This window comes from Solanum lycopersicum, chromosome 8, assembly GCF_036512215.1.
Source record: "Solanum lycopersicum chromosome 8, SLM_r2.1".
In the NCBI taxonomy this organism is placed as follows: domain Eukaryota; kingdom Viridiplantae; phylum Streptophyta; class Magnoliopsida; order Solanales; family Solanaceae; genus Solanum; species Solanum lycopersicum.
In genome coordinates this window covers 5516007-5540943 of record NC_090807.1, presented here as the reverse complement: position 1 = coordinate 5540943, position 24937 = coordinate 5516007, and the positions used below count along the sequence as shown (strand labels likewise).

At 27.7% G+C, this 24937-nt stretch overlaps 3 protein-coding genes across 3 annotated transcripts; 2 read left to right on the top strand and 1 right to left on the bottom strand.

Moving 5' to 3' along the window:
* The first annotated feature begins 636 nt into the window (after positions 1 to 636).
* Positions 637 to 1455, top strand: LOC138337708 (uncharacterized). The gene has a single exon (XM_069287973.1). The coding sequence runs from the start codon at positions 637 to 639 to the stop codon at positions 1453 to 1455; it is 819 nt and encodes a 272-aa protein (XP_069144074.1).
* An 8490-nt stretch (positions 1456 to 9945) lies between these two features.
* LOC104648664 (uncharacterized) lies at positions 9946 to 10800 on the bottom strand. The gene has a single exon (XM_010326456.1). The coding sequence runs from the start codon at positions 10798 to 10800 to the stop codon at positions 9946 to 9948; it is 855 nt and encodes a 284-aa protein (XP_010324758.1).
* Positions 10801 to 14163: 3363 nt separating this feature from the next.
* Positions 14164 to 24145, top strand: LOC101258391 (vanillin aminotransferase). The gene is made up of 17 exons (XM_004244729.5): positions 14164 to 14318; positions 14484 to 14565; positions 15106 to 15178; positions 17371 to 17468; positions 17747 to 17839; positions 18524 to 18597; positions 18697 to 18735; positions 19375 to 19463; positions 19577 to 19653; positions 20405 to 20479; positions 21104 to 21235; positions 21801 to 21888; positions 22005 to 22083; positions 22438 to 22528; positions 22893 to 22971; positions 23469 to 23584; positions 23906 to 24145. Exons 1-17 carry the CDS (start codon positions 14302 to 14304, stop codon positions 23978 to 23980), a joined length of 1377 nt encoding a protein of 458 aa, XP_004244777.1. The 5' UTR covers positions 14164 to 14301; the 3' UTR covers positions 23981 to 24145.
* The last annotated feature ends 792 nt before the right edge of the window (positions 24146 to 24937 follow it).

Sequence of the window (24937 nt, the reverse complement as noted above, 5' to 3'; positions counted from 1 at the left end):
CAAAATTCGGACATAAATATTAAGATGATCCGTGAAATTATTAAAGGAAAACATCACTATACTCCTAGTTATAGAAAAACACAAAAAGGTCGAAGAAAAGCATTTCGAATGGTTTATGGTGATTTTGAAAGTTCATTTAAGGCATTACCTCGATACATGGCTGCACTACAATTATTCAATCCAGGCACTATTATTGAGTGGGAGCATCATTCTACAACAATGTAAGGTGAGCAAATTTTTAAATTTCTTTTTTGGGCTTTTAAACAGAGCATTGATGGTTTCAAAAGTTGTAGGCCGGTCATTTCTATCGACGGCACACATCTTTATGGTTTGTATGATATCAAATTGTTAATTACGGTTGGAATTGATGCGAATGGAAATATTTTTCCATTTGCATATGCTATAGTTGCACGTGAGAGTTTTGAGTCTTGGTCATGGTTTCTCAAGTTATTATGGACACATGTAGTTTGTGAACGACAAGGAATTGGTCTTATTTCTGACCGTCATCAAGAAATCTTGCAGTGCGTTCAATCTTATGATTGGTTGAGTCCACCCAACACATATCATAGATTTTGTGTTCGACACTTAAAAGCAAATTTTAATAAAAAATTTGTAAATAGTGAACTCAAAAATCTAATGTGGTTGGCTGCTACTGAGCATCAGGAGAAAAGGTTTGTGCAACGGATACAACAAATCAAAACATTGTCTCCTGTAGCATATGAATGGTTAAATGAATTTCCTTTGAAAAAATGGACAATGTATAAGGATGGTGGTCGTAAATGGGGTGCCATGACGACAAATGTGTCTGAGTCATATAATGGTCTATTGAAAAAAGCTCGGGGGCTTCCTGTGACTGCCATGGTTCGAATGACGTTCAAAGCTCTTGTTGATCGTTTTGTCGAAAGAAACAATCTTGCAATTGCATTACTTCAAAGTAATATGTCATGGCCTCATGCGATAGATAAAAATTTTAATGATTATTATCAAAGAGCTCAAGGGCACACAGATATGATGACTTACAACACAGGTGATGGAGTTTTTGAAATTCTTACTTTTGCTCATGATGGTAAAGGTGGAAATGTCCACAAGGTTACTGCAAAAGGTAAGAAATGTTCTTATGGAAAATGGAGAAACTATCATATGCCTTGTTCGCATGCCATCAAATTTTGTGGACTTCGCGGAATCGAGCCAAAATCTTATGTAAGTAAATTCTACAGTGCAAAATATTACAAACGAACATATAGTGAGACATTTAATCCAGTGGGTGATGAAATGTATTGGCCACCAGCTCCTTTTAATTTAATTGCAAATAATGAATATTTGCGGACAAGTGGTACTCAAGGAAGAAGCCGACTTAAGAATGATATGGATATAGCTCCGGCTCGCATGACTAGAAAATGTAGTGTTTGTAAGGAGACAGGTCACACAAAGACACGATGTCCTACTCGATTTTAAATATTTTGTATATATTTTTAAGGTTAATGTGTTTTTATTATCTTGTTATTAATATTATGATATATCTTTTATATTTATTTGTTGACATGAATTTAATTTGTCTTGTGCATTTTAAATATTGTACGTAAAAAATAATGATTTGACCTAATATAAAAAGTATTGATTTGACCTAACATAAAAAGTATTGATTTGACCTATGACAAAAAGAAAATTAAATCCTGCAAACTTGTTCAAACATAAAAAAAATGCTGACAAAAAGTATTGATTTGACCTATGATATATCTTTTATATTTATTTGTTGACATGAATTTAATTTGTTTTGTGCATTTTAAATATTGTGCGTATAATATCTTTACATTATTATTATATTACTGATTTGAACTCTATTAAAATAATGATTTGACCTAATATAAAAAGTATTGATTTGACCTAACATAAAAAGTATTGATTTGACCTATTACAAAAAGAAAAGTAAATCCTGCAAACTTGTTCAAACATAATAAATAAAAAAAAGGAAAGAATCTCATAACTTTGTTCAAACTTGCACGAAACAACAAAATTTACATATTTCAAAATTCAAATCTTCAGCCTTTTAGAATAAAGGTGCATAAAAAAAATTATTCTTCTGAATCTGAATCTTCTACATCTTCATTTTCAAAATCTTCCTCATTTTGATAGTGATTGTCTGTTCCACATCTAGTTGATTTGTGTAGCCTTGATGTTCTCCGAGGTGGATTTTGTCTATTAAGAACTAAATTTTGTGAAGCCCCAGCATTAAATCTTGAATCATCAAACACAGTTACCTATAATACAATATAACATAATATAATCAAATAAACATGCAATAAAAATAAAAAAAATTATAAAAAGTTAAAAAAATTGTATGAAAATAATTATACTTACATTCGAAAAATTCAATCTTCCACCAAATGGAAAATTATGTATCAGAAATTCACGCATACTATGTTGAAAATCATATTGAGAACCACTAAATTGTGCAAACCCAGATATTGGAACCTGCGGAGTTACAAAACCAACTGTGTGCTGACTAGAAAAATTTGGATTAGTGTTAGAGGGCCCTGCAGAAAAATCAAATGTGGGATAATAAGGCTCGGGAGTCGCCACATTAGTGTTAGAGGGCCCTGTAGAAAAATCAGCTGTTTCACCAGTGGTCCTTCTACCTCGACGAGCACCCTCTCTCAGTGTTGTTTGTCGTGATCGGCAAGATACTTGTACTGGTGGTGGTTCATCGTATTGAGTGGGAGGATTGTAATCAGGATTAAAGCTCAATCGCGTTCCCTGAAAGGCCGCATTCATTGACTCCATTGAAATACGAGCGACTTTCGCTGCATATTGTCTCATTTCATTAGATTGGTTTTCATCATTTTCAATCATCCGAGCTCGACGATACTGTATTTCATGACCCCTAGCTTATAATGAATAAACAAATATTAATAAAAAAATATTTAAAATTTATGTAATATACATACTAATGCCTCATGTCTTCCTGTCATGTGTTGATACCCTTTTTGTATAACATGTTGTGGATTTCCGATGACCATGCGGGTATGCCTCATGTACCAACGAAAGTAATCTGTTTGATCACTTACAAATGGAGGTCGAAATATACGATTTTGACTTTGTTCCCATAAATATTGTGTATAGTTAAATGCATCTATATCTTCTTGTTTTATTTTGGATCGTTTATCACGCTTAAAATGATATTCGGAAAATTGGGTACACGGTCCAGAAATATGTTGTAAATAACCGAACTGTCTCACAACATGATCAACCATGTGCCACTCACGATAAATTCCATAAATCAGTGGCACCTGTGCCATCCAGACACGTTGTCCTGACCGACACCACTCAGGCAATCCATTAATAACATCTTCCGAATAAGGATGCCAAATAAACTATAAAAAAATTAAGTAACATAATTATAAAAACAACATTGGCAGGAAAAAAAATATTTACGTGAAAATGAACAATCTTACAAAATAATTTTTTTGTACCATTGTGTCATTTAAAAATCTACCAAATATATTCTTATTTAAAATAAAATAAAATATGAACAGTTTAAGATACTAATATTAAATACCTGTTCATCAGTTAGATTATCAAGTACATCCCTAATCACACCGATTACAATTCGTGCCTCATTTTGATGATTTCTACGTCGCGTCCATTTACGTGCAAGCGCAGTTGAAGCCTCAAATTGATTGGTTCTTAGAGGCTTTGGCAATGGTTGCAGGGGAATAATTCTTTCCCATGCCCAAATCTACAATAAATAAATTCACCATTACTTATAATGCACTTAAATTTAAAAGTGCATATTACTAGTATATAAAAAATATTTAATTAAAAAATATGTATACCTGCACTAAAGAGAGAAATCCACAAACTTCATTTGATTTTTTTATTGACGCACGGCATAAACAATTATACAAATATGATAATGCGGCCGATCCCCATGCTTGAGTTGACACTAAATCTAAATTTCTCATGTCAATCAAAATCTCCAAATTAATCTTATTATTAGATTTATCCGGAAATATTGATCCACCACATAACCATAATAAACATAATCTAAATCTTTGTTGAACTTCATGCTCAGTTGAGTTATCATTAATAACTTTCAAACCTTCGATATACTCAATCAATTTATATGTTAACAATCTACTAACACCAGAAAAACAACTAGTATCGGGTAACCATCCTATTAATTGAAAAATCATTTCTTGTCTACCTATAATCCCTAAAGAATCAGCTCCATTTAAAATTATAGGACTACCATCTACTACCATTCCGAATAAAATTTCAATATCTTGTAAAGTTATGGTAGCCTCGCCAGTTCGCATGTGAAAATTATGAGTTTCCGGACACCGCCTTTCAATTAAAGCAGAAATTAATCCGGAGTCATACGGCACACATCCAACATCAAGAATTCCTTTAAATCTACAATTTTCAAAATATTGAAGGATGCGAGAATGTAATGGATAATATTTTAAATGTTGCCAAAATTCAATATCACCACGACGCGTATATAAGCAAGATCTCTCTTCTTTTATGCTACCATTCCAAATTCCTTCGGAACGATGATGAACTTGAATTTTTAATACATCTTGCTCTACTGGACCAGGATGTACGTATAAATTTGACGGATGCATATTTATACACAAAAAATAAAAAGAAAAATTAACATTAATAAAAGTATCAAACGATTGAATATATCAACAATATCATATAAAAGTATAAAATTAATTAAAATAAATTAAAAATAAAATAAATTTAAACTCACCTTATAAAGAAAATGTTTTTAAAAACTTTAGAAAATTTGAAGAATAACAAGAATTTTAAGATTGTGGAAGATTGAAAGTAGATTGGAAGATAAAAAGATTGTTGGTAGATTGGAAGATTGAAAGTAATATGAATATGAAGGATAAGTCCAATTTATAGAATTGAAAGTATTATGTACTATTTACATGTGAAAATTTTCTTCAATTATTTACAATAAAAACAAAGGGTCTACTGTTGTCATGCGATCCTCTTTAACTTTAATATATATATATATATATATATATATATATATATATATATATATATATATATCATTTTGTTTTTAAAAAAAAATCAATAATTTTTCTGCCTTTAATTTTTTATTTAAAAAAATTAATTATTTGAATTCAAATATTATTTAAATTTAAATTCAATATAATATCTATTTTTAGAAAGAAAATATATTTATTACTTTACTTATTTTTAATTTTTTTAAAATAATGTATATTTTCTTATAAGTTACATATTTAAATTTTAAAAAATATTATAATTTTTTTTATATAAAATCGCTGTTTTAACATTTTTAAAAAAAAATTTTATTTAAAAAATTGCTTATTGCAGCGATTTAATAAAAAAAATTAAAAAAATAAATCGCTGCACTGGCAGCAATTTACATAAATTTTTTTTTATAAATTGCTGCACTGGCAGCGATTTATATTAGAATTTTTTTATTTTTTTAATAAATCGCTGCACTGGCAGCGATTTAAAAAAAAATCTTTATAAATCGCTGCACTGGCAGCGATATACCTTATTTTTTAAAAATAAAATTAAAAAATAATATGAAATCGCTGCCAAGGCAGCGATTTGTAAGAAGAAAAAATTTTGAAATCGCTGCTTGGCAGCGATTTTACTTTTCAAGTGAAATAAGTCGCTGCACCTGCAGCGATTTTACCGTTTTGGTTAATATAAAATTTTATATACCGTTTTAGAATTTTTGTTAATATTTTGTTCCCTTTGAGTTTCGGACTCAGAGATATATACTATTTATAATTTTAAAAAATAATTTTAAATATACATAAAAAAAAAAGTAACACATTATTGTACATCATTTTATATAGATTTGAAAACGAAGAATAAAAAACGAAGGGCTCTATTCTATAATGTCTCAAACTAGATTTGGCTTCCCCAAATTCAGTTTAAAAATACTACTCGCTAGTTTAAATATAAATAATTAGAAGGTTGAGCGTGGTCATGAACAAAAACAGTAAGCTTCCAAGTTCTTCACTCCATTGAAGAAGCGTGAGGAAGCTGCAAATGAAGAAGAGAAAAGAGAGAAATGTTGTATTGATTTTATCATGCCAAACGAGTGATGCTCTGCATTGCTTATATAGCAATCAGAGGCTGTTACAAAGCAGCAAAAAGTATCACTAACTAACTAACTAATCAGCACATTAAACGAGGTAACAAACTATAAAGTGAAATTACAATAATGGGCCTAACTAACTACTAACAAACTTTAACTGCTAACTAACTTTTGAATAGTTAGTTATGTAACCAACTGACTAATGGACAACTACTTTTAACACACCCCCTCAAGCTGATGAGTGCATAACATTGATCACTCCAAGCTTGCCTAGAAGATGCACATGCTGAACTTGACTTAGCCCTTTTGTCAATATGTCTGCGATCTGTTGTTGTGTGTGTACATAAGCAGTGTCAACTTCTCCTGCTTTGATCCTATCCCGGATAAAATGGCAATCTATCTCAATGTGCTTTGTCCTCTCATGTAACACTGGATTAGGTGCTAGTTGTATAGCTGATTTACTGTCACTAAGAATGGTAATAGGTAGCTGAACGTCCACTCCCAATTCCTTGAACAATCCTAAAAGCCAAGTGATTTCTGAAACTACTGATGCGATACTTCTGTACTCAGCTTCAGCTGAACTTCTTGAAACAGTTTGTTGTTTCTTTGATTTCCAAGAAACTAAGGATTCTCCAAACTTAATAACATATCCTGTGATGGATCTTCTAGTGTTAGGACATGCTGCCCAGTCAGAATCACACCAACAAGTAATTGTGTTAGTAGGTTCAGAATGTAACCAAATACCTTGGCCAACTGAACCTTTCAAATATCTAATCACTCTAGTAGCTGCTTCCATATGTGACTTCTTGGAAGATTGCATGAACTGACTCAAGGTTTGTACTGCATAACTTATATCTGGCCTGGTGATAGTAGCATATAACAATTTACCAACCAATCTTTGGTATGAAGTAATGTCATGCAGTACAGTATCTGCACTATAGCCATTTGCTTGATCATGATCTACTGATGTCAATCTCAAATTGGACTCCATTGGTGTGGATGCAGGTTTTGCACCTGTTAATCCAGCCTCAGCAATAAGTTCCAATATATATTTCCTTTGATTCAAAATAATTCCTTCAGAGGACCTTAACACTTCAATGCCTAAGAAGAATTTAAGTTCACCTAGATTCTTCAGTTTGAACTGTTTGTGCAAACATGCTTTAACCTCAGTAATTAGTTGTGTGTTACTTCCTGTGATCAATAGATCATCTACATAAACCAGAACAATTACAAGATCTCCCCCCTTTTTTAGTGTGAATAGTGAGTAGTCATGAGCACTCTGACTAAAACCTGTGGCTTGTAATACTTTTGTAAGTTTCAGGTTCCACTGTCTTGAGGCTTGTTTAAGTCCATATAAAGACTTCAACAACTTGCAGACTTTGTTTTCACCTGTTTTTGCAAAGCCTTCGGGCATTTTCATATAGAATTCTTCATCTAAATCACCCTGTAAGAAGGCATTATAGATATCTATCTGGTACAATGTCCAGCCTTTTGATACTGCTAATGCAATGACACATATGACTGTTACCATTTTGGCTACTGGAGAAAAAGTGTCATGATAATCCAGTCCTTCTTGTTGACTGTATCTTTTTGCTACAAGTCTTGCTTTGAACCTTTCTATCTCACCATTTGCCTTATATTTTACTTTATATATCCACTTGGAACCAACTGCATGCATGCCTTTTGGTAGCTCAACTATTTTCCATGTATTATTTTCTTCAAGAGCTTTGATTTCCTGCTTCATAGCTTGTATCCACCTTTTATCTTATGAAGCTTGACTGAAATTCTTAGGTTCTACATACTCTGAAAGTTTACTCAAAAAACTTCTGCACTCAGGCTTTAACTTTTCATAATTCAGATAACTAGCCATAGGATGTTTGGTGCTACTATGTCTTTTAGTAATGGTATAATCTTTCATCCACATTGGCTCCTTGATGCTTCTTGAAGATCTTCTAATATTGGACTCAACATGGGATGGTACTGCATGAGTATTTTCAGTAACTTCCTCTGTTAGACTAGGTATAGACATCTGATCTACTGAAGTATTCTCAATCTCATCATTCTGACTGTCTTCATTAACTGTACCAGTGTCTGCAAGTTGCCTATTATCTTCATTATCATTCTCAGCTTCAACATCTTGACTTTCTGTGTTCTCTAAAGGAGAACCATGTACAACAACTAAGGGATCAAGTTGAGGCATCACTTTAGCAAATGGAAATACTTCTTCATGAAATATCACATCTCTATTCACATACACCTTAGTAGAATGGATATCCAACAATATGTAGCCTTTCTGTAATTTTGAATACCCTAAGAGAATAGTTGCACTAGCTCTTGCTGAAAATTTATCCCCTTTGGGCATTGTTGTAGCATAACAAAGACAACCTATAACCCTTAGATGAGACAAACCAGGTTGTTTACAATGAAGTAACTCATAGGCACTTTTGTTGGAGTTGGTTGATGAAGGTAATCTATTCATCAAATACACAGCAGCCTTAATGCAGTAACCCCAAAATCTGATAGGTAGATGAGCTTGAAATCTGATTGCTCTTGCAATATTAAGAATGTGTCTGTGTTTTCTTTAAACCACACCATTTTGTTGTGGTGTGTGAGGACAACTACTCTGATGTAATATTCCCAGATGATTGAATAACTCTCTACATTGTGAATTAAGGAATTCTGTGCCATCTGATCTCACAATTTTGACATGAGAATTGAACTGAGTATTGATCATTGAGAAGAAATTTTTGATAGCCACAATGGTTTCAGATTTTAACTGCAACAAATGAACCCATACAAATCTACTATAGTCATCTACTATTGTTAAGAAGTAGTACTTTCTATCTAGAGTAGGGATCTTATAAGGTCCCCATAGATCCATATGAACAACATCAAACATTATGGATGCTCTAATAGTACTAATAGGGAAAGTAAGTCTAGTTTGCTTGGCTAAAGGACAAACAGGACAATGAGTTGAAACTCCATCACCTTTACTGCTTGTATCTATCTTGAGATATCTCAATACTTGTTGAGATGGATGTCCTAACCTTCTGTGCCATATATCTGTGTCTTGTATTGCAGCTCCTGCAGCTACTGTTTCTTGTGCACACCTTATTTCTTCCTTCTGTTTAGATGAAAAGTTAGCCTTAAAACTGTACAATCCTCCTTCTTCTCTACCAATCCCCTTCACCCTGCCACTGCAGAGGTCCTGAAACACACAAAAGTCAGGATAAAAGAATACAAAACAATTTAGTTCTCTTGTAATCTTTGATACTGATAATAAACTGAACTTGAAATCTGACACATGCAAGACACTTCTGACCACTTCACTATCAAATATAGGTGTTTCACCAATATGCCTGACTGTAACCTTGTCACCTGTTGGAAGATGAACTTGATTCATTTGTGACTTTGTTAATTCATGTCTTCTAGTCAGTAACTGTTTATTTGCAATGATATGATGAGTTGCACCTGAATCAACAATCCAATCTTGAATAATAGGATTTGTCATTAAGCAAGTTGTAATACCTTCCATATTGACTTGTTTTGTTTCTTGTACATCTCTATTTAGCATCTCCATTATTTGTTTGTACTCCTTCTCAGTGAATGTTTGTCCCTTTGGCACCTTTAACAAGTTGTTATTTTCCACCTGATTAGTTGATACAGTATTAGAATGATCACAGTTATCATTAGAGATATTATTTGCTGATATCCTCTTCCATATCCACCATTATTTCCTGAACTTTGTCCTCCATTGAATTGACTTGTGCCTGTACCATTTCTCATGTTTCCATTCCCATTTCCATAACCTGGTTTCTTCCTTTGTTTCGAGTCACTTGGATAGCCAATCAGCTTGTAGCAATTATCCTTTGTGTGACCAGAAAATGACAATAATCACATTTCTTTCCTTTGTAGTGTTCCTTTCCTACTCCTTGATTCCTGTTAACACTCATCACCATTGAACTTGGTTTTTCAACTACATTATCCATATAACTTGAGTGTTGAATCTCATCCTCTATAATCATAGCATAAGCTTGATTCATAGATGGTGTAGTTCCTTTAAGTAGTATCTGTCTCCTAGCCTGATCACATGACTCATTCAGGCCACTTAAGAATTGAATCAATCTCATCTGCTCCAAATGATCATTGTACTCCTTCGATTGAGAACAAGTACTACACGGATTTGGAACTATAGCATCATACTCATTCCATAATGTTTTTAACTTTGAGAAGTAATGAGAAACAGTATCTGTTCCTTGTGAAAGAGTGGTGATATCTCTATGTAATTGATAGATCCTTACTCTATTCACCTTGTCAAATCTTTCCTTTAGATCATTCCACACTGAGAAAGAATTTGTGGCATATACAATACCACTAAGGAGCTCTTTACTGACTGTGTTCATCAGCCAAGACAACACAATTGCATTGCAAGTTTCCCATTGCTCATGCAGTTCATCTTTGTACAAAGCTCTAGTGCAGGCACCAGTTACAAAACCATACTTCCTCTTCCCTATTAATGCAATCCTCATTGCCCTACTCCAAACTCCATAATTTTCAGATCCAATTAGTTTGATTGGAATCAACACAATACTTGAACTATCAGAATTTCCAATGTATAATGGATCATTCTGATCTACAATACTTGAACTATCAGAATTTCCAATGTATAATGGATCATTCTGATCTATCTTCATTTCCACCATGTCTGCAGATCTCAAGCTACAGATTCTCACGATGGATAGAGATTTAAACTTCACTAATTCTACAGATCACACTGCTCTGATACCATGAACAAAAACAGTAAGCTTCCAAGTTCTTCACTCCATTGAAGAAGCTTGAGGAAGCTGCAAATGAAGAAGAGAAAAGAGAGAAATGTTGTATTGATTTTATCATGCCAAACGAGTGATGCTCTGCATTGCTTATATAGCAATCAGAGGCTGTTACAAAGCAGCAAAAAATATCACTAACTAACTAACTAATCAGCACATTAAACGAGGTAACAAACTATAAAGTGAAATTACAATAATGGGCCTAACTAACTACTAACAAACTTTAACTGCTAACTAACTTTTGAATAGTTAGTTATGTAACCAACTAACTAATGGACAACTACTTTTAACAATTTTGTATTGAGATTCAATCAAATCTATTTTTAATTGTAAATTTTAAAATATATTTTGAATTTTTAATTTTGTAACTTATATTAACTTTTATATAATTTACAAATATATAATTATAAAAGAAATTAAAAAATTTGTAGCAAATTTCAGATCAAACTTAAACTGCTTGACTTTCGAAGAAATAATAATAATAATAATAATAATGATGATGATGATGATGATAATAATAATAATAAATGGTATTGAAATCGATGCACATAAATTAATTACTCCATTATTCTCCTTATAATATAGATTGTTCATTTTTTTCACGTCATTTAGAAATCATGGATAATTGTTTGTAGTATTAATTTGTTCTTTATTTATTTATTATTTCATTTTTGAAACCTTACAACTTATTTACACTTTTTTTTAAAAAAAAAATAATTAGTTTTGTTTTGATTTTGTACCTTAACAAGTACTCTGTCTATTTCATATTATTTTGTCTGTGCTGACCTGATAGCTCCTTGAGAAAATTTTAACTAGAGTGTAAATAATTGAACTAACATTATTAATAATGCTTCAAAATTATAAATTTGCCTGCAATTAGTTTATGTAAATATTTAATATTATTCTTCAGAATAATATAGAAAAGTTATAATACGTATTTTCTCATTTGCTAAAATTGGTTTGAACAAAGAAAATAAAAAGTCTACTGTTCTATCGAATCTCAAATAAAATAAAATAGATAAAATAATTTAAAACTAACTATTTTAAATAGCATGAACAATTAATATAAACAAGGATATCTTGATGCTATCAAATTTAATGAAGTGATGTATCATCATTATTCCCTCAAGATACACATTTCCATCGATAAAAAAATTATCCAAAGTCAAAAATAGCTATAAATCAAAAATGAAATTCACATGACATAACAAGGGGCTGTTTTATAAAACTACGATAAAAATTTATAATTTTTTTTATAATTATTTTTTTAAGTGTAAATATATTTGTAAATTTATTTCCAATCACCTCAATCTCTACTAAAACATTGTGTCCACTCATTTCTTTTTCTATATCGAATCTTATTCTTTTCACGATATATATTTTTGCTATTCATCTAAGTTTACCTTTCATTCTAATGGCTCAAACCTTTCACTCGTTGTATTCATTTTTTTTCTCTAATAATCATTTATCGCAATCGCATAAAAAAACAATAATCTTTTGTTAAATTTTATTCTTTTACCGACATTAATAATACACTATTGTTATTCATCTAAGTTTATCTTTCAATTACTTTTCATTCTAATAACATTAAACCTTTCACTTGTTGTATTCATCATCTTTTCTCTAATAATTATTTATGACAATTACATGGAAAGAAATAACGAACTTTTGTCAAAAAAGAAATAGTCAATAACTTTGTTGGAATATTATTTTCATCCGAAATAATGGAGGAAAAAAATATTATTTCTTATTGTTCTACTCACTTAAGGAGGGTGATATACACGTTTTTTGTCATATCAGATTTTTATGTCTAACTAAAATTATTTTTGAATATATATAAGTGTTTAATAGGATAAGACCAAATTAAGATATTTAAATAAAAATTTTGAAACTTGTTTGAACCAAATAAAAAATATGATTAGATTTTTGGGACTTATCGTCCTCGATCATGTGCATGCGGCTCAAGACATGGCTTGCTGTCTTAAAACTAATCACATGCATGATTAATTAAAGAAAATAAGGGTGGGGGGCTGGGGTGGGGGGCTTATTAGGGTTTTATTTGATTCTCATAGTATTATCTATTATTAGTTACGTAGAATAATAAGTGTTTATTTATTTTTAATTATATGTATTGAATTTGAATTTGATACTCCATAGGTTAAAAGTATTTTATAAAAATAAAATACCCTCAACTAAAATATGAAATAATTCTTTTAAGAAATTTTGTGATTTTTCAGATTTTTATAAAGTTCAAAATAGTGAATAATTTATGGCGTTTAAATTTTTGCTAAAATTTTAAAATTAAGATGTGATTTATTGGGTTAATTCAAAATTTTATAAATACAAAATCAGGGAATAATAATTCAGGACATTTAAGCTTTACGAATTCATACATTTAAATTTAAATAGAGCTATTATTTTATTTGAATTTTTTGTTTGCACCAAAGTATAACTAATTTATTAGAGTTTCTTTTCTAAATTTTTACATTATTTAAACGGAGGGAATTCTATCATAATTCCATTTTACATCACTTTTTTTTTTGAGTAAAAGACTATGATAATAGGATCCTAGTTAGGTCTATATGTGTTTTTGAAAATTTAGTTATAGACTAAGAAGATACTTATGTCTTATTCCAAAATAATATATATAAAAAATTAAGTTATAAAAAAATATACCTCAAATTTAAGATTTAAAATTTATATTTATTAAGATATTATATAAAAATGATTAGGTGTGTCAGAGACTTAATTAAAAACTTATAATTTATATATGTTCAATTAAAAGTTTTTTTATATATAATATAAATAATTAAGCACTACTAAGAAAGTGACTTGATATTGATGAATAGGATATGACACACACTAAAATAATGTAAAAGTTTTAGACTTAAAAATTGTTATTGAGTTGGAGATGGTCTAAAGCTTATCATCCCTTTTTTAATAATTGTTTAGTGTAAGACACCAAAAAATTGTATATATAGTATGTATATTAATTTTGTTTGTATTGTGCATTTGCTACAAAATTCAAAATGTAATGATCTGATAAAATATTAAATTAGTGGAATAAAAATAAACTAGGACATTTAGTAGTTTTTTAAAACACAAGTAGTGCATCGTAAATACAATTTTGACATTTATCAAGTTGAGTAACCATTCCTACTTATTACTATAATTAAACAGACAAAAATAATATTATATTCTATCAATATTAAATTTAAGTTAAACTAATCAATAGTCACTCACAATTTTTTCTTTATATATACTTTTACCTCTACCTATCTCTTTATCTCTTTTCTTTCTTCATTCTTCATCCTTCTTAGCATTTTTCTCCAAAATTTGGCTTATTATACTTAATTTTCAAAATTTTTTGAAGTAATGGGAGAGGTTAATGGGTAAAGTACATCATTCATTCTAATATGAGGAAAATAAATAGTTTTCTAATTTATTATGATAACAATTTGTAATATTATCGTCATACTGGATAAAGTTCAATTATTTTTTAGTACGAAAAGTTGTTATGACAAAGTAATGAAAATATGTTCACATTTAATTTGCAGATTTATGGGACATAATATGTTGGCACCCTTTACTGCGGGATGGCAAATTGATATGGGACCTTTAGTCATAGAAAAGGCAGAGGTTCGAGATTTAAGTTATATACGTTGTTAGTATAATATTTTTATAAAAGTTATATTTGTAATTTTTTTTAAAAAAAATTGTGTACATTGTGTTAGATTTTGCTTTGATTTTCTAATTGTTCCAGAAAAATACAAGTGTTATCGTAATTATTTTTAATTTTTTGAAAGAAAAAAAATGAAACTCATTCATATTTGGTTGTTTATTTTCGGGAAAAAAGGTTGGAATTTTATAAATTGAAGATGTTTTCTCACACAAAAATACAGTAATATTTATTATGTAGTCATACATTGATTTTCTTGATATATAGGTCACTTTGACCAAATAATATATCTTTTAGTATAATTATTTTTTATCATCTGATTTATTTCTTTGCTTATTTAAATCCCAACATATTATTAGTTATTTGTGATTTTGAAAATAAAATAAATTATATATCATAACATATAAGATTTTTTTTTTAATACGTAATGATGATATATACAATTTATTTACTTGTGAATTCTTTTATGTGTTTTAACATTTGTGTAATTTTTGTTATAGGGTTCTTATGTCTATGACATAAATGGGAAGAAGTATCTTGATTCTTTATCTGGTTTATGGTGCACATCATTAGGTACTTAATTATTGCATTATTTATAATACATATTTATTCATAATACATAGATGATAGATGCCATTCTTATGATTTTTTTTTCCTATTGACTAATTATTCATTTGATTATGTTTTCTCTTTTGATTTATGCTATTACAAAAGTAATTTTTAACTCTAATAAATAGACATATTAATAAAGAGTATTAAAGTCTTTATTAAAATTATTTGAGTGTCATTAAATCTAATATCGCTAAAGTCTTTAGACACATATACAAAAAATTTGAATTGCCGTTAAAAATATATATTTAGAAATTGCTAATTAATTGCCACAAAAATTCATTTTTTACATAGTGTTATGGGGCTTTTCTTTAAGTTGTGGAAGCAAATATATTTCCTTTGTCTATTTTTAGTTATTATATTTTCGAAAGTTAATTTGACTAATTTTTAAAGTTAAATTAGATTATATTAAATTGATATTTAAAAAAATAAATATTAAAAAATTATACAAAAAGTACTATAAATTGCAAATTTTTGTATCAATTAGATTAAAAGTGCATCGTAAAATGTTAGTTAAAATTTTTATTGTTAGACTTTTAAAAAGGAAACTATGACAATTAAAAATGAACGGAGATAAAAAAAATTTAACTAAGATTTTATGATGTACTTTTTCATTATTGATATGTTAAAATTGTAATTCACAATATTTTTTTATATAATTATTGTATATATATATTTTTTTAAAAATATTAAATTAATATAATTTAATTATATCTTACAATTTAATTGAATTAACATTTTAAAAAATATAATATGACAATTGAAAGCAGAACTAGAGATGATAGTAATTACGGCTTGAAATTTCATATTGGTCGTCACAATCTAAATATTCCCAAAAGATAGTGACCATATTTTTATTTATCTCGAAATGCTAACCCTAATCGTCGTATTAATATAAAATATTTCTACTTTTTACAATAGCCATAATGATGAATTTTTCTATATTATAAGTGCGAATAATGAGGAGCTCCGGTCAGCCGATTAATTGATAGATTTGTCTTCTTCTTTAATTTTTTTATTTATATTTTGTATTTTATCTATTAATTTATTTTTTATTTTAATACTTTTTATACGTTATGTATTTATAAAAATAAATGTAAAATATTATAAATTTAATTAACACTCAAAGTTTTACGGTATTATAGAATTGAGATGGAGGAGTAACATATATTATTTAAAAATTACATTAAGAGTATAATAAATTATAATAATTAACAATTTAAAATTTTTAAAAATATATTAAAATGTAATGGGATAAGGCAAAAGTACCTTCTTAGACGATGAACGAAATCTCAGAGACATACCTTAACTAAACTACGGTCCTATTTGCTCACCTAAACTTAATTTTTTTTTTGTAATTTTGTAAACCTTTCATCTTACGTGGTGCAATAAGTCAAAAGAATACACAAAATTACCAAAAAAAGTGTGTGTGAGTGGAAGGGGTGTAATAGAACCTTAGTTTAGTTAAAATATATCGCTGAGATTTTAGTTATAGTCTAGGGAATACTTATATATTTTTTCAAATGTAATTAAAAATTTAATCAACTCTCAAAAATAAACATGTGTCACATAATTTGAGACAAGAGAAATAACATATATTATTTAATAATTATGTACTTGTAATATTTTTAATATATATATTAGCACCTCATTCTCGATGGGTGGATCAACCTAATAAATCTTTTCATTTTTCGAACATTACATTTATGATGTGTTTGACTGACAAAAACTTTACCTCAATATCCAACATTTTATAAAATTTAAAAAAATTATTTAAATTAGAGTTGAGAAAAATATGAACAAATAAAATATTTTTCTCTTTAATTAATCTTTAATTCGATTGCTAGAAAATGACTTCTTTTTTTTTCAAATAACTTCTCTTTCATGCTCACTTTGAATATTCCCACATGTTGAAAGCTATCTTTTGATGATCCATAAAGCTTGTGAAATTCTTGATTGGATTAAGTTATAAATTAATTAACAATGTAAATATTATTTATACATTACACTTAGAAGATGACTTTTACTATAGATAAACATCCTTTATTTTATTTAGATATTTCTAAGTTTTAAATATATAATAATAATTTTTTTTTATAAAAAATGCATTATATATTTTAATGAATCTTATGCGATACGAATCTAAATTATTGCAGGAGGGAGTGAGGCTCGTCTCATTGAAGCTGCAAATAAACAACTCAACACATTGCCATTTTACCATTCATTTTGGAATCGTACCACAAAACCTTCTTTGGTATATACATGAGCAAATTCTTAGTTCAATAATTTGGTTATTAATTTTTTATTATTATTATTATTATTACTCCTTCCATCGCAAGAATATTTATTTTGCTTCTCGAGAATAAAATTGTATCAATTTCTACGAACATTTTATGTTTAAAATATTGAATATAATTAAATTATAAAAAATTAATCGATTTGATTTTTGAGAAGCAATGTGATAATTATTTCGGGACAGAAGGAAAAGTTTACTGATTGATTAATTAATTTTATTTTTTGAAATATATACAGGATCTTGCAAAGGAGCTCCTAGATATGTTTACTGCAAGAAAAATGGCAAAAGTTTTTTTCACAAATAGTGGATCAGAAGCTAATGACACTCAGGTTTGTCGATCATTCAAAATTTTTAGAAATCACAAAGATAATATATATAATAAGGCTTTAAAGTCATGTCTCGATAATTGTGTTTTATAGTTATATTTCTGTTGCTATGGAGGTTCTTGGTTGTATATTTCGTTTATTCATTTGTATATTTCACTTGTTTATTTGTATATTTCACTTGTGAATATATACAAATAGGGTAAGTATATACAAATGAAAGTTGTGGTTTGTAAATTTCGCATGTCCGTTGAATAAGTATATATAAATCTGCATTTATATATATATTTAGGAATTTTTAAGAACTCCATTTATATATTTCGTTTGTTAATATACAAACAAGATAATTCATAAATAGTATACAAATATCTAGGGCAAACATATACAAACTCTAATTTTATTTTTTACAATAAAAAACTAAATTATACAAATTATGAATTTATCCAACTGTGAATCGAATTATACGAATTTTGATTTATATCATTAGAAAATCAAATAGAAATTTTTTATGAAACTATAGCTACGGATTAAAAATAACGACACTATAATTATGTTGCATAATATACTTTAGATTTTTGTTATTTTGGATAATTTTCCCAAGTGGAATATTATGTAATTTGATTTGTTATAACATGATATTTATTTAAATAATTAACCTTTGATTTAACATGTTTAATTATATATCTGTAGGTGAAGTTGGTGTGGTATTACAACAATGCCCTTGGAAGGCCAAACAAAAAGAAAATTATTGCTCAAGGAAACTCGTAATCATTTTTCTTCTTATTTAATTTTCTAAATTATTTTTTTATAATATTTTTTTTATTTTTTAATTCAATTTTGCTGACACAATATTCTTCAAACAGATACCATGGTTCCACTTACTTGACTGCTGGTCTCTCTGGGTAATATACTGTTAGATTTTTATTTTTCACCGCGATATTTGATTAAATATGAATATAAATTAAAAAAATAATAATTTTGTGTGTATTTAATTATTTTAAAATAATAGTTTTTAATAAGTCGTGATCATTTAAATACTTTTTATAAATATATTAAAAATTAAAAAGTTTTCAAATATATAAGTTTATCAATTTTTTAAAGTAGATTGAAAAAGAAAACATCGTTAAAATATATTGATATTTGTTTTTAATAGGAGTGATGATATTATTATACGAAAATATAATTTATTTTATCCATTTAAATCTAGATAGATTATTTAGTACATTTTAACCCAATCTATTTTGATTACAGAGTATTTAGAAAGTTCAAAAAGGTATTTATCTGAATTTTTTCGATATAAAATAAGGTTATATATAAGATATACTTTTTTTTATATTTATGTTTTCATATAAATTTTAAATATCTTAAATAATAGGTAAAAAGTTAACTCACTAGTCTAGGACATTGAAATGCACCCCAACATTCAATATTTAATTTTCAACAATAGTAATATTTCGAATTTGTTGAGTGAAAATTTTTCACAATTAATCTCAATTAAATATTTTTCATAATTAACCCAATCTTATTAATTTTTTTTATAGGCTTCCTATACTACATCAAAAATTTGATTTGCCACCTCCACGTATTTTGCACACTCAGTGCCCTCATTATTGGAGCAATCACTTGCCTGGTATATTTTTATTTATTTTCTCTTCTTATATTGTATAAAATATAAATATAATATATTATATTATATTATATTATATTATATTATATGATCTAAAATAAAAATATGTATGTCAGGTGAGACAGAAGAGGAGTTCTCAACTAGGTTGGCAAATAATTTGGAAAATCTTATACTCAAAGAAGGGCCTGAAACAGTAATTTCCATCTACTTTTATTAACTTATTATAATGTTTTTTTTTCTTCATAGCAAATTTAGTAACAATATTAACATATTCAATTTATAGTCTCGTAAATGAGAATAATGAAAGGCGAGACATATACAAATTTTTTCGATCTTTATTTTGTGAGGCCAAGAAACTATAAATCCTCAATTAAACAAAATCATTTTTTTAGAAAATAATTTGAAAAGGAAACGGAAGAATAAAAATATTGAAGAAGAAGAATGTCGACAGTTTAAATATTAAAGATAATTAAAGTAGGAGAAATACTATAGCAATAAAATCGAAAAATATGAAAATGCCAACGTAATAGTAATAATATTGATAAGATTAACAGATAGATGCTCCAAACTAGAAATTAATGTTTTACTATCTATTAATCGTTCTACCTAGCTCTATCTCTCCTTAAATATACCAATGTCGATCTCTTGAACCTCTTCATTATTGACATATATGCTCATCCTTGTTTCTTATTTTTAAATTATCTTAATTTTGCTTCCCGTATTTTATTTGTTTGTAACACCTACACCTTACCCTACATATTTTTGTTTCTGATTTCTACCTCTTTTAATATGTCCTTATATCCAACTAAGCATTTAAAATTAGTAATCTCTTTAGTATATATAAAATGTATGTAAAAATTTATTGAATTTACATGAATTCATACCCAAATCTCTAAAGTCGCTCGTAAATATTTTGATTTATTACTTTATTACTTATTGATCAGGTAGCTGCTTTCATTGCGGAACCAGTCATGGGAGGAGCAGGTGTCATAGTTCCTCCGGCTACCTATTTTGATAAGGTCTGACTCGTTACCGTCTCTATCTCAATTTATGTAATGATATTTAATCGAATATGAAGTTTAAGTCAGAAAGATTTTTTAAAAAGTATATTTGTGGTACATTTATTTATTTCATTAAAGATAAAATAGATATTTTGAAGTTAAAGTATTACTTTCTCCGTTTAAAAAAGGATGACCTAATTTGACTTGGAACGGAATTTAAGAAAAGAAAGAAGATTCTTTAATCTTATGGATCTAAATTAAAATTATGTTAAATATATCAAAATGTTCTTTAATTTTGTGGTCTTAAAATGTCACGTGGAAAATTAAAGTTAAAGTGTTGCAAAAAAAAAGAAATTATTCTTTTTGAAAAAAACTAAAAAAATAAAAACATTCTTTTTAAAACGGAGGAAATACTAAATATATAAAATATTATTTTTTTGGGATATGATACTTCTTTCTATTTCCATGCCTAAATTAAAATTCTAACTCTCTCTTCGTCTAGGTAATCTTTTTTCTTTTTGTAAAATACTTCCTACCTTATATCTTCGTAATAATTACACGAAAATTTTAATTATTTAATATTAATTTTAGCTTAAAAATATTGATTAGAAATGAAATAAATTCCTTTCTACTTATTTTTAGATTCAAGTTGTTCTAAAGAAATATGACATTCTCCTTATCGCGGATGAGGTGATATGTGGATTTGGAAGACTTGGGACAATGTTTGGTTGTGATAAGTACAACATTAAACCTGATCTTGTCTCTGTGGCAAAGGTACGTCAAACAATTATAACTTTGAATTTAATTTATACGCATTGATAATATTAATTATTTTTTAACATTGTTATTATATATTTTGAACATGTTATAACGAAATACATAACTTTTAAGTTATCATATTAAATAAGGATATAATTGAATATCCTAATAGTGAAAAATACTTTTGTGATAACGGATTCATTATAACAAAAATAATTTTTAGCAACAATAAATATTGACATTAATAAAAAATGTTAAAGTCTTTACAGACATTTAGTAACCAATGTCGCTAAACGCTTTAGAGACATATGTAAAGAGTGCTAATTGCCGCTAAAAATACATATTTAATGACAGTTAAAAATTTACTATCACTAATAATCACTTATAATGTAGAGAGATGAGTATGTAGTTGTTTAATAAGCGACTTAAGTATGATTATATAACATTTGTTTATATTGTTTGTGCATAAACTTAAACTCGAGTTTAAAATGTGCACCAATGACATCGATAATATTTATATAACCAGATCACTTGAAATTTTGAATATTTTTTCATTTGTCTGTTTAAACAATGTTTCTAGGCTCTTTCTGGTGGATATATGCCAATTGGTGCTGTGCTTGTAAGCCCTGAAATTTCCAATGTGATACATTCTGAAAGCAATAAAGTTGGTGAGTATATTATTAGTGTGATTGGATAATTTGTTAACCTAATTTTTCAGAAGTTTTTTAATTTTATTATATTTAGTTGTGTTCATCTATTAATATAATCTTTTTTTTGCAACTAGGTGCTTTTTGCCATGGATTTACGTATTCTGGACATCCTGTTGCGTGTGCGGTTGCGTTGGAAGCCCTAAAAATCTACAAGTATGTAACTTTTTTTTTTTGATTTCTTTGTATAAGAAATATGTTATATTAAAACTATTTTTCGAAAACAAATTTCCATTGAATTATAGTAAACCTTTTTACTATTCTTCACTACAAAAAAAACTGTGAATTATATGAAAATTTTCCTGAGGATTAATATGAAAATTTACAGGAATTGTTTTGTACGAATTTTGATACTAATCTTTAGAAATATCCGCATGCCATTCACAATTTTTTTTAGTGCATATAATAAGGACACTACACACCATATACATTATCAATGTTTTATTTAACTTACTATTTGATTGTTTTGAATTTTTTTATATGATCAAAATATTTAAATTATTTTTTCAGAGAAAGAAATATTCTTGAGGTAGTGAACAAACTATCAACAAAGTTCCAAGAAGGCTTGAAAGCATTTGCCGATAGTCCCATTATTGGGGAGGTAAAATACTATTATAAATTTTGCTTATTATTATTGATATTTTATTTTTCTATAACATATTATTTACTATTTATTTTGTGTTTGGCCTTATCATCAACGCTATCAAATAGTATTACCTGCAATTAGCTTTTAACTTTTATGTTATGTTGGATTCAAATTTTTTATTAGAAAAATTTAAACTATAAAAAAGCAAATATTCAATATGGAGTATGTATACATAAAAATATATTTACCAAAAAAGAGTGTCACAAGTTGACTACCCTCATATAAATATAAATATTTTTTATACTATCATATCAATTAATGCATAAAATTTAAACTCATATTGTTACACTTTTTTTAATTTATTTTTTATTTTTTACAGATAAGGGGAACTGGTTTGGTACTTTCTACGGACTTTGTGAATAACAAATCTCCAAATGATCCATTTCCATATGATTGGGGTAAGTTTTTTTTTCCGGAAACTTACTTAAATATACTATAATAAAAAAATATTTATCATTTATAGTAGTAATATTTTTTTTTCACATGATCACTTTTAATTCATTTATAATACAAGTTTAATACATATTACAAAGAACAATTTATTATTCACATATAATACAAGTTTTAATGATGGATAGTACATTTATCACACACTTTAATACACTTATAATACAATGTGACTATTTTTTTACCAAACAAACATAATATATTTCAAAAACAATTATAATTCAAATATATTGTATACATAATTCATTTTTAATACATATTACAGATGTATCACAAATTGCTATAAATGATAATAAACAAAAAGTATCGCTAAAATCAGTAATTATTTTTTAAATATGTATTAATTTATGTAAATTTTTTTTCTTGTTGATCTTTTTGAATTAAGTTAAATTCAAAGTTCAATTATGTTTTACAAATTATTTAATTATTCATTGTTTGGTTAATTAAGCTGTTGGTACATATTTTGGAGCACAATGTCAAAAGTACGGAATGTTGGTAAGTTTTTCTGGTGATCACGTAAATATGGCTCCTCCATTCAGCTTGACTCTTGAAGAACTTGATGAGGTAATTAATAAAACATCACTTTTTATTTATTAAAAATATTTTTAGACATTTTTCGAGTATGTAATATGCCTTGATGAGTCGAGGGTCTTGTCAGAAAATAACTTTTCTTTATTTGTATAACGTTCAGTGATATGATTTTCGCATATTCTGAAAATTACAAAAGATATGCTTGATTAGTGAATAGACATTCATTTCATATAAATTGAAATGCAATTAAAAATTACACTAGATTTGCTTGATTAGTGAATAGACATTCATTTTATATAAATTGATATGCAATTAAACTCATTATAATTTTTTAATTTTTTTTTCTTTTTGCAGATGATAAGCATATATAAGAAAGCATTGGAGGACACTGAGAAGAGAGTAGAAGAACTTAAGGCTATGAAGAAGTAAAAAGTCATGATGGCAAAAGCTTGATGATCCTAAGAAAGAAAAGAGAGAAAAAAAAAGAACATTTTTAGTTTCAATAAAACTCTTGTCTTTTTGTAGTTTGTTTGGATGGTTGTCACTAGTAATAAATCGAATAAATATCATATCGTTTTTCATAAACAAAAATAATCTTAAAATACTTATTTTTCTATTATGTCACATTGAAATGTGCACTAATAAATAATGAACATATGAGTTCCACAATTGCGTTCACAAACCTAATTTGAAGACGATTGGTGCGCTAATGGTTAATGCACGTTAGTTAAAGGATATATCTAATATTAATTTGTATGATAATTTTACTAAACATAAAAAATAAAATTATTATATTAACGTATAAATATAAATTAAAAATGATTTTTTTTGAATAAAATTTATTTTGTGGAGTGATGTTTTTAAATTTCACTTTGCACCATAAAGTCGCAAGTGCGAAACTAATCATACGGAAAAATAATAATAAGAAAAATAGCAAATGAGATTCAAATTTAGTCCCTCATGTAAAGGAATTCAACGTCTAAACTAACAAGCCTAATAAAATATATGTGAAGGTGTTTATGCATTTTAATATTTAAAATTAAAATATCAAGTGCATATGCTAGTGGTATAAGTTGACAAGAATGTGGTCATTATTGTGGTGTACCTCTTGGGTTCATTGTATAATGTGTGAATAGATATGGTACATAGAATAAAGATGGGGAAAAGACGTAAATTCTCTCTTAAACTTGTCACGAAAAGTTAGTTACATGTTTATACTATTGTGACGATCTATTACATAATTGAATTAAATTAAAAGTGAATCTATTTCTACTTTGCCACACGTACGGTCAGTCACATGATGAGAAAGTGTTTCACACTCGCACCACATTATCACCACGTCACTGTCACATCAATAATTACTCATATTTTTTTAAAAAAAAAATC

Coding starts and splice junctions, on each gene's coding strand:
- LOC101258391 (XM_004244729.5), top strand. Junction 14,566..15,105: donor TAGTCATAGAAAAGGCAGAG/GTTCGAGATTTA, acceptor TTTTTGTTATAG/GGTTCTTATGTCTATGACAT. Junction 19,654..20,404: donor TCAAAGAAGGGCCTGAAACA/GTAATTTCCATC, acceptor CTTATTGATCAG/GTAGCTGCTTTCATTGCGGA.
- LOC138337708 (XM_069287973.1), top strand. CDS start 637: ATGTGGTTGGCTGCTACTGAGCATCAGGAGAAAAGGTTTGTGCAACGG.
- LOC104648664 (XM_010326456.1), bottom strand. CDS start 10,800: ATGGTGGAAATGAAGATAGATCAGAATGATCCATTATACATTGGAAAT.